The 11,621-nt window shown below is 40.0% G+C and overlaps 1 protein-coding gene across 16 annotated transcripts in view; it reads right to left on the bottom strand.

Moving 5' to 3' along the window:
* Positions 1–6,744: 6,744 nt before the first annotated feature.
* The window catches only part of otofa (otoferlin a), a 157,434-nt gene continuing 152,557 nt past the window's right edge, over positions 6,745–11,621 (bottom strand). For 11 of the 16 annotated variants that reach the window (XM_061987275.2, XM_061987281.2, XM_061987283.2 and 8 more), the window contains one exon: positions 7,379–7,522. Coding sequence is in view for 5 of the 16 variants with exons in the window: in XM_061987276.2 (XP_061843260.1) it covers positions 7,342–7,522 (181 nt within the window). In the remaining 11 variants the exon portion in view is untranslated. Of the gene's footprint in view, positions 7,523–11,621 lie in introns of all 16 variants that reach the window. The other 5 variants (XM_061987276.2, XM_061987288.2, XM_061987289.2 and 2 more) reach the window with 1 other exon arrangement.

Raw genomic sequence — 11,621 nt, 5'->3', positions numbered from 1 at the left:
GTGTCCTCCGGACCAAAGAGGAAAAGAACCATCCGGATTGTTATAGGCGCAAAGTTCAAAAGGCAGCATCTGTGATGGTATGGGGGTGTATTAGTGCCCAAGACATGGGTAACTTACACATCTGTGAAGGCACCATTAATGCTGAAAGGTACATACAGGTTTTGGAGCAACATATGTTGCCATCCAAGCAACGTCATCATGGACGTCCCTGCTTATTTCAGCAAGACAATGCCAAGCCACGTGTTACATCAACGTGGCTTCATAGTAAAAGAGTGCGGGTACTAGAATGGCCTGCCTGTAGTCCAGATCTGTCACCCATTGAAAATGTGTGGCGCATTATGAAGCCTAAAATACCACAACGGAGACCCGCGGACTGTTGAACAACTTAAGCTGTACATCAAGCAAGAATGGGAAATAATTCCACCTGAGAAGCTTAAAAAAATGTGTCTCCTCAGTTCCCAAATGTTTACAGACTGTTGTTAAAAGGAAAGGCCATGTAACACAGTGGTGAACATGCCCTTTCCCAACTACTTTGGCGCGTGTTGCCATACTTGCCAACCCTCCCGGATTTTCCGGGAGACTCCAGAAATTCAGCGCATCTCCCGAAAACCAAACCAAATTTTCTCCCGAAAATCTCCCGAAATTCAGGCCGAGCTGGAGGCCACGCCCCCTCCAGGTCCATGCGGACCTGACCTGTTCTCACGTCCGCTTTCCCACAATATAAACAGAGTGCCTGCCCAATCACGTTATAACTGTAGAATGATCGAGGGCGAGTTCTTGGTTTCTTATGTGGGTTTATTGTTAGGCAGTTTCATTAACGTCCTCCCAGCACGGTAACAACACACAACAGCAGCAGTCACGTTTTCGTGTACCGTAAAGCAGTTCGTCTGCCATAAACAGCAATGTTGTGACACTTTTAAACAGGGCAATACTGCCATCTATGTCACGGCCCAGACGCACACCAGTGCGCAATCATCTGGGAGCCGCGCTGAACGCACCTCCAAGCGCGCTCGCGCGTGCGTCACTCAAGCTGCTGCAGGCAGCTGCGTTCCATCTTCAATCAACACACCCGATGAGAGGGACGACTACTTAAACAACCGCCACCAGAGATCCTTTGCCAGAACGTAGCAATCTGTACATCGTACCCTCCCTGTGTGCGTCCCCGAGTCACGCTGTGTGTCGTGTGCTTCTGGATCTTCCCTGTCTTCCTCGTGCTTCCTGGTTTTCGACTCCTCGGTCGCCCCCGGACTACGACGACTCGCTCCTGCCTCCCGACCACGCTTCCGCCCCTGGACAAGCCCGGCCTGCCTTGCCCTTGTCTGACAGCACCGCTCCTCTCAACACGCACCTCCAACACTTACGGTAAAATCCTCAAGTTCAATTCTACACATAGTCTGACACCCATTTCCTGTTTGGTTACATACACATCTAATATATACATATATTGATATATATAATATAATATAATATATAATATCATATCATATAATATACAATATAATATATTATATATATATATATATATATATGTGTATACTGTATATATGTATGTATATATATATATATACATATATTGATATATATAATATAATATAATATATCATATCATATCATATAATATACAATATAATATAATATATATATATATATATATATATATATATATATATATATATATATATATATATATATACAGTGTTGGGTTAGTTACTGAAAAACAGTAACTAGTTACAGTTACTAGTTACTTTATTTCAAAAGTAACTCAGTTACTAACTCAGTTACTTACACCAAAAAGTAATGCGTTACTGTGAAAAGTAACTATTTAGTTGTTGTTTTTTTAAAGCTCCCATTAATGCCCTTTTAGCCTTCATTTTAGTACTGTTATTGCACTGGAGAATAATACAATCTGTTGATCAACTTGACATACATTTGCATCACTGAACTCTGCTAAGCAATGTACTCTACATACAACACACAAAGACAAAGATATGTTTCAAAGGGCCAATTTATTTCAGGCCAGAACAAATTGACAAAACTATTTTAAATAGCTGCAACATAACATACATAAGTAACAAACAGCATAATAACACTAACACTAACACTAACACTAACCACGTTAAACCCAGATTCCGAACTAATAAAGGTCTTAACTCATTCTCTTTCTATGCCACTTCAATATGGAATGCACTCCCAACAGGTGTAAAAGAAAGGGCATCTCTATCCTCCTTCAAAACCGCACTAAAAGAACATCTCCAGGCAACTACAACCCTAAACTAACACCCTCCCTTCCACATAATACCTCTTCGGATTGTAAATAATCAAATGTAGACACTTTTTCTTATACTTTCTGATCTCTCTCTCTGTGTCCACTACTTGCTGTACATATCCTACCAAGTCAGTCCTACACTGTTTCAATGTCCATTTCTCTGATGATGCAATTGATGACTGAAGTGTTGATACCAACCAAACCTAACCCCCCCCCCCCCCCCCTGATGATTATCTTGTGTGATGACTGTATTATGATGTTAGTATATATTTGATAGTATATATCTGTATCTGGACCCCGACTTAAACAAGTTAAAAAAACTTATTTGGGTGTTACCATTTAGTGGTCAATTGTACGGAATATGTACTGTACTGTGCAATCTACTAATAAAAGTTTCAATCAATCAATCAATCAATCAACAACATAGCTGTAAAGCTGGCTTCACCTAAGGAAGGCACACGTGACATACACAGAGCCTAACCAGGCAGATTTGAATTGTTGTTTTGGGCAGTAGACGGGATCTTTGATCCAAGACACAACTTACATTTAACTAAAATGTTCTTTTCTTTGTGCTCGACAAAAGAAAATAAGTGAGAATATCTCATACTTGCCAACCCTCCCGAATTTTAATGCCTCTCCCTGGGACAACCATTCTCCAAATTTCTGCCGATTTCCAGCCGGACTTAAGGCACGCCCCCTCCCGGTCTGTGCGGATCTGAGTGGGGACAGCCTGTCGTCACGTCCGCTTGGCCAACCAAAAAGTAACCACAGAACACTATACCGTATAGGCGTATAGTGTTCTGTGGTTACTTTTTTGTTGGCCAACGGTTGTATTGCGCACCCCCCTCCCCTCCCCTCCCCTCCCCTTCCCACACTCAGACACACAGTCACACGCACACACAGAGAGCGCAGAGGAAGAATCAGAAGCACGTCTCTGCTTCGCTGGAATAAAACACACTCAGATCCTCAGTTTTTAGCCGATACTACATAAAAAGTAACGTAAAATAACGCAGTAACGCATCATGTAGTAACGGTAACTGAGTTATTGAATATAAAAAAATAACGCGTTAGATTAGCACCCCAAACCATCACCCAACCATGCAAATTTTGCATTTCCTTTGGAAATCGAGGTCCCAGAGTCTGGAGGAAGACAGGAGAGGCACAGGATCCACGTTGCCTGAAGTCTAGTGTAAAGTTTCCACCATCAGTGATGGTTTGGGGTGCCATGTCATCTGCTGGTGTCGGTCCACTCTGTTTCCTGAGATCCAGGGTCAACGCAGCCGTCTACCAGCAAGTTTTAGAGCACTTCATGCTTCCTGCTGCTGACCTGCTCTATGGAGATGGAGATTTCAAGTTCCAACAGGACTTGGCGCCTGCACACAGCGCAAAATCTACCCGTGCCTGGTTTACGGACCATGGTATTTCTGTTCTAAATTGGCCCGCCAACTCCCCTGACCTTAGCCCCATAGAAAATCTGTGGGGTATTGTGAAAAGGAAGATGCAGAATGCCAGACCCAAAAACGCAGAAGAGTTGAAGGCCACTATCAGAGCAACCTGGGCTCTCATAACACCTGAGCAGTGCCAGAAACTCATCGACTCCATGCCACGCCGCATTAACGCAGTAATTGAGGCAAAAGGAGCTCCAACCAAGTATTGAGTATTGTACATGCTCATATTTTTCATTTTCATACTTTTCAGTTGGCCAACATTTCTAAAAATCCCTTTTTTGTATTAGCCTTAAGTAATATTCTAATTTTGTGACACACGGAATTTTGGATTTTCATTTGTTGCCACTTCAAATCATCAAAATTAAATGAAATAAACATTTGAATGCATCAGTCTGTGTGCAATGAATAAATATAATGTACAAGTTACACCTTTTGAATGCAATTACTGAAATAAATCAAGTTTTTCAAAATATTCTAATTTACTGGCTTTTACCTGTATATATATATATGTGTGTGTGTGTGTGTGTGTGTATATATATATATATATATATATATGAAATACTTGACATTGTGAATTCTAGCTGTAAATATACTCCTCCCCTCTTAACCATGCCCCCAACCCCGCCCCCCGCGGGGGCGCAACAGGAAATATTTGAGAAGCACTGGTATATGGCAATGGCCTGCTCATTTGGAAATACAGTGGTATTTTAACAATTAATACATACTTTTTTTTAAACATAATTCTAGTCACAAATATATGATAATAATAGTATATAGTTGTTTGATTCAGTATGATTTTCCTTTAGCCAGCAATATCAAAAATATTTCAAACATATATTTGCTGACTAAAATATTTCGCTGAATTAAAAAGATAAAATAAATTAGTAGCTTGCAAGATATTTTATTTTAGATATGTTTGATTTTAAATTATACATATTTTTCTCCAAACCATGGAAAATTAGATCAAAAAATCATAAATACATAAAAAATATATCATATATAATATATAAATAAATATGTTTGCTTAAAAAGAAACACCTTTAAAATCCCATTTCAGCTCAGCTCTATCGGGAGGAGCAACATGATTTATAATCATTGTTGACTAAGTGATTTATTACATTGTATTTCAATTGTACTTTTATTAAAATTAATTTAGAAACCCCACAACGTATTCAAAATGTTAAATACTTGATTTGAGCATTTTTCAGCCATCATAGTTTACAGAAAAAAACCCCACAAGATTTTGTTGGACAGCCAAAATATTGATGATTACATTTTTGCAATAATAAAGTGCACATACAGTAAATAACCACAGACGCTTTGTCCATGTTGTTCAGTGTATTTCAAAAACAGACCAAAAAATAAATATTGCACACATTTCTATAAAGACATCGTAAAAACAGGCAGCTTTAGTGCAAACAGGACGGGTGTTTGTCAGTGAACACCGGAATCACAAACACAGATAACAGTTGGAGTACAAGCAGGCATAGAAAAAAAACACACACACAAAAATGCCATGGGTTTAGGGGCGGGGCCATGAGTTCTCACTCCCAGAAATGACAGACATTGTTCCCACTGAGGTGTTACTTCTGCATTGTAAGGTTGACCACAACAGAAGGAGCTTCACACAAACATGCTAACATGCGACCTGCATGCCCTTTGACATAAAAGTCAACACTTATGTCAAAAGAAAGAAGAAAACCTTTATTTTATACAATTATTTCATTTGCATGACTTTAACCACTGATTCATCATAGCTTAATTGTTTTAAATGTTTGATTTATTTGTATTAAATACACATTTTGGACGTCTTGTTTTATTTCCTTAGCAAAATAAACATCTTTTTTTTTTTTCTGGAATATTTTTTAGAAGTGTGCAAAGGCTGCGAGAGCTACTCTTGATAAAAACAAAAGATGTTTTAAATCAGGGGTTCCCAAACTTTTTGACTTGGGGTGCCACATTGGGTTAAAACAATTTGGCCTGGGGGCCGGGTCGTGTGTATGCGCGTGTATGTATATATATATATATATATATATATATATATATATATATATATATATATAGTCAAGGTTTTTGTGGTTTATCCGTTATACAGTGCTCAATACCGGGGTAGAGCGGAATATATGTTAGGTCAGGAAAAACACAAGAGGCTATATCATCCCTACAAGCCTGCGAAACAGGCTTGTAGGGATGGTATAGCCTCTTGTGTTTTTTCCTGACCTAACGTCCATCCATCCATTTTCTACCGCTTATCCCTTTCGGGGTCGCGGGGGTGCTAACGTGTGTATATATATATATATATATATATATGTATATATATATATATATATATATTCCTCGCGCACTAATTGACTGAAAGAGCGCGCACTTGCCGCTGATGATGTCACGTTATCGATGGGAAAATGCATTTTTAGACAATATGATTTCCCTGAGCGGCTAGGAGACACCGAGAGTAACAAGCAGTAGAAAATGGATTAGTAAGAACAGATTTCAAAAAATAATAATACAAAAAAAAATAATAAAATAAAAAAAAAATTTAAACTTGGGATTTCGGCCCGCCAGCGTCCAAAATCCAGCCCGCGGGCCGAAATTTCAGACCCTTGTTTTAAATGATGAGTGGAAGTGGAAATATATATTTTTTAATTAAATGATTAAAAATCCTTTTTGCGAAATTCCAAAACGGGGGCTCCCTCGTTGGTTTTTGTTCTGCATATTTAGCTTATTATGATAAAGCAACAATACTTGATAACATGACCTTAAACCAGGGACATTCAACTAAATTGTTTTAGGGGCCACATTTCCAGAAACCGGGGGGAGGGGCTTATCAGTCTTATTTTACTGTAGGGGCAGCATGGTTCAGGTGGTAGAGTGGTTGTCGAAGTATCCTTGAGCAAGATACTGACCTCCCTTATATTTTCAATGTTATTTTTTTTTATATATATGTATGCATATATATATATATATATATATATATATATATATATATATATATATATATATATATATATATATTTTGCATATATATATATATATATATATATATATATATATATATATATATATATATATATATTTTTTTTTAGAACAGCTTCTCTAACCTGTAACTTGTTTTGAAAAAGTTTCATTATAATTATTTTACCGAATAATGCAAGAATCGGTTTAATTCGAGAATCGTGTTGAATCCATTCTGAAACGAATCGTCAAACCCATGAGTGGGAATCGGACCGAATCGTTAGGTGCCCATAGATTCCCACCGCTACAGTTTAGTGTTGCCAATCAGCCGAGCCCCAGGTGCATGCGTTAGGTGGTGGGAGGAACCATCATCCTAAAAACAAAATTGCTGCTTTGTAACACGCAGCATTGCTTTGATTGCCATGGCGACCTTAAAAAACAAGATGCGGACCAGCCAGGACACCTCATGTTTGATTGTAGTGAAGTGGCGTGCACTGTCCATGTTTAGAATACCAACTGTAGGTGGTGCCCTAGAGCAAAAAAACCAAAACAACCTACCATACTTGTTTCCTTTGTCTGTAGAATAATTTTAAAAAGTATTTCCTCCCTTCCTGTGGCTGATGGAGAGTATAGAGTGCCCGCCCTCCAGCTTCCACTCTCTATGTCCGCTTGTGTTCAGGCTCCCAGCAGTTTCTTGACGAGGTAGCCCGGCATGCTGTAGAGGAAGAGGCCCAGCATGACGAGCAGGAGCAGGGCCGACACGATCTTGATGATGAGCCACTTGTAGCGGTTGCACACCAGGTAGCGGATGGCTTTCAGCGGGCTCAGGAACCACAGGAAGGTGGTGTCTGGGCGGCTGGATAAAGGGGACGAGAGGAGGAGGCTCTTACTGTGCGCCATGTCGTTAACCAGCATGACTCAAAATGATCCACAAAGTGCGGTAGGAAGGCATTGTTATGAAGTGATGACACAGGTTATCATGCTGAGTCGCAGTTGAGTGCCAGTCGTTTGTACCGTGATTTTAGAATAGAGCGCACCTTTATAAGCCGTCCTACTTTATTTGTTTGCGCATTTTATTTTGTACATACTGTATATACTGTAAGTGCATCCATAAGCTACACATTGAAACATGAAATATTTACACATATTCACAAACTACATACCGTATATTCCGGACTATAAGGCACACTTAAAATCCTATTTTTTCTCAAAACTCGACAGTGCACCTAATAACCCGGTGCGCCTAATGTAAGGAATAAGTTTGGTTGAGCTTACCGACCTCAAAGCTATTTTATTTGGTACATGGTGTAATGGTAAGTGTGACCGTGTGGCAGTCAAACATAAGAGATACGTGTAGACTGCAATATGACTCAAGTAAACAACAGCAACATTTTAAATGTTCCATTGAAAATATACAACATTACACACGGCGCTCAAAAATCCATTAATATTTTAGTACGACTTTGGTAAGCTATGAAGCCGCACCGCTTGATGGATTGTACTGTTCTTCAACATAGGAGTATTATTATGGTGTGTGTATAAGGCAATATAATGCAAAAGCAACTTTTTTTTACCTTCTGGTACCTGCTGATCTGTATTTGGGATCTGCATAAATCCTGAAAAATTGCGCGCGCACGCCTTTGTAGTCTGTGTCGACACCGTAGTCGATAAGCTTCTTTTTTTTCTCTATCTTCTTGTTATGGGACATTTATCCTCCGTTGTTGCCATTTCTAATATAAAGTAGTGTAAAGTTCTTACTTATATCCGTCAGTAAACTCCCCATGAAAGCACTAAAACATACCGGTGTAGTGAGTCTACATTATTCACCCAAGGAACTTAAGTTATTAGAGAGTTCCGGTCGAACGTGTTTTCACGGGACACATTTCCGGCGTTGTTGTTGCACTAGTGAGCCATGGATGAGGAGATGCTGCTCTGTTGTTGATTTAAGTCATTAAAACAGTTAGCGCCATCTTTTGACACTTCTTCCACTCCCGTCCTTGCACGCTACACCGCTACAACAAAGATGACGGGGAGAAGACGCTGTGAGCCACAAAACGGCGCATCCTGAAGCGACTGTCCGAAAGCTGCTTGAAGATGATCTGTAAAACATAAACCATGCAACATTTTGACCAAATAACCACCATTACATGTTATGTAGACCACAAGGAAGTGTTTTACATTTAGAAAAAAATAATAATAATATGACTCCTTTAATTCGCCTTATATATGGAAAAAATAAAAAATAGACCATTCATCGGCAGTGTGCCTTATAATCCGGTGCACCCTAGGGTCCAGAAAATACGGTACATACGGTAGCCTACAAGAAAAGTAATTGAGCGCACTAAAAACCGCTGAAGCCGTCTTCTTCGGTGTCGAACAGACCGCTTCGTCTGACATTTTCTCCGTTTCGGGCCAAATTTTGAAGTTCGTAAACCCGGGGAAAAAAATCTATAAATTAGTCGCATCTTTGTAAAAGCCGCAGGGTTCAAAGCATGGGGAAAAAGTTGTGCCTGATAGATCGTAAATTATGGCACAATCATCCCTCTTCTTCCGCCTATCAGAGGTCGGGTCGCAGGTGCAGCAGCCTAAGCAGAGAGGCCCAGACTTCCTTCTCCCAAGCTACTCTGTCCAGCTCTTCCCGGGGAATCCCTAAGCGTTCCCAGGTAAGGCTGGAGACATTGTCTCCCCAACCTGTCCCAGGTCTTCCCCGTGGCCTCCTATTGGTCGGACGTGACCTAAACACCTCCCCAAGGAGGCGTCCTGGGGACTATCCTTCGATGTGGACCCTTCCTATCATTGTGAAGCAGAATTGTTCGCCCACTAATAGGACAGCTTAGTTTTTTAGTTTTACCCTACTGATGCTGTGTTGTTGCAATAGTAATCTTGCTGATGGATGGGAAATGACGGTACATGTCATTGCTATGTTGTCTATTTATGCACTCTACCCAACATTACCCCTACTCGAAAACTGTGACCATTAATGGATAGAAGTGGGAGGACACTGGGCTGTGCGGAATGCTTTCATAGAGCTGAATATTTTCTTGCGTACATAGATTCTGATAGATGTTTAACAATGGAATCCACACAGTTGTATAAATGAGACCCCAGGTCACAGCTGTGTGTGAGTAAGATTGGGTAAGGAAGTCCTTTGTTTCTCTACCAGTTATGGATTCTTGTAAAATCAAACTGTGCCATATTTCGATACCTCTGTTGCACATGACGTCACGTCCGGGTACAGACTCAAACACTTGGCGGGAAAACAAGCATCTTTTCTGTCTTGCCTCTGGTGACGGCGATTTCCCACCCCTCTGTTGCGAGTTTGTCGTGATTAAATGTAACGTGTTTATGTGTGCATTGCATGGAGGTTTTTTTCCCACTCCAGACTAGGCCCCTTTAGGAGCCCAGTCTAGATTGTATTTTTTTACTCATCTTTTTTCCCCAGCGTTTTACCTTTTTCCCAACTTTTACGGGGCCCCTTGTGGCGACCCATCAGCGTTCCTGTTCTGTAACCCTGTACACTGTTTGTTTGTCTAATCTTGAACGGGTTTGTGCTGAAAACAAAGTTTTGTTGTACTTGTGCAATGACAATAAAGACCTATGTGATCTGATCTGATCTGAAGCACTCAGAGTGGACTCGGACGGACTGCCTCTGGGTAATGTTGCAATTTTCCATATCATCAATCTGAAAGTACAGGAGAGCTCCAGTTTTCAAAAGGTGCCAGCTTGATGCTAATTTGCGTTGGAATTTCCATAGACATGCTCCAGATTAGCATTAACGATATTACATGGCGATTTCAACACCTACAAATTTGGTAATGAAAACTACAACTAAGATGCACGTTACAATCAAACAGCTGGTGTGTGTGTTTATACTGTAAGTATAAACACTTTTTAGGGTACAACAAAAGACAAGACTGGGACACAAAGTCTGTATCCAAAGTCTATATTGGTGGTTCTTAACCTGGGTTCGATGGAACCCTAGGGGTTCGGTGAGTCGGGCTCAGGGGTTCGGCTGAGGTCAAGACACATCCGACTCATCGTGTAAATAAAAACTTCTCCCTATCGGTGTATTACAGATACGGCAACAGCAGAAGTCACCCTGATTTGCAGGTGTGTAATTTGTTGTGAGTTTATGCACTGTGTTGGCTTTGTTCTTTATATAAGGTGATGTTCATGCACGGTTCATTTTGTGCACCAGTAAAAAAACATGGTAACACTTTAGTATGGGGAACATATTCACCATTAATTAGTTGCTTATTAACATGCAAATTAGTAACATATTGGTTCTTAACTAGTCATTATTAAGTACTTGTTAATGCCTTATTCGGCACGGCCTTATTATAACCCTAACCCTCTAACCCTGGCCCTAACCAAATAACTCTAAATTAAGTCTTTGTTACTTAGAATATGTTCCCCATACCAAAAACATATAACTTTGTCTTGAATTTGAAAAAAAACATTGTATTTTTCACTAAAGAAGGGTTCGGTGAATGTGCATATGAAACTGGTGGGGTTCGGTACCTCCAACAAGGTTAAGAACCACTGGTCTATATACACTTCTGCCTTCTAACGTCTTGGAATTACAACTGCTTGCTAAGTCAGCTATATAACACTTGCAAATGAGACTAATTAGTGTAAGAAAACAAGATTTAACATAATCAGCTCACTGTTAAATATTCCTAGTAAACAACAAACATTTGAACACATAGTTACACGGAATTGGTACCGTATCGTTTCAAATGTGAAGGTACCCATCTCTATGTGTGAGTGACAGGAAGAAAAGCTTAAATTTTGGTAGACAGCGTTGGTTGGTTCACAATTTTACCTGCCTTTTTCCAGACTAAATACCATCTTGTATTGGGGTCAATAATAGAGGCCAGTGCGTATTCGTTGCACTGCGGCTCCTTTAAGTGGTGCCGTGCTGGCATATTCCAGTAGGCGCTTAAAAGATGTGT

Source organism: Nerophis lumbriciformis, linkage group LG26 (genome assembly GCF_033978685.3).
Source record: "Nerophis lumbriciformis linkage group LG26, RoL_Nlum_v2.1, whole genome shotgun sequence".
Taxonomy (NCBI): Eukaryota; Metazoa; Chordata; class Actinopteri; order Syngnathiformes; family Syngnathidae; genus Nerophis; species Nerophis lumbriciformis.
Note: the sequence above shows the minus strand (reverse complement) of the source record. Positions and strands in the feature narration are given on the sequence as shown.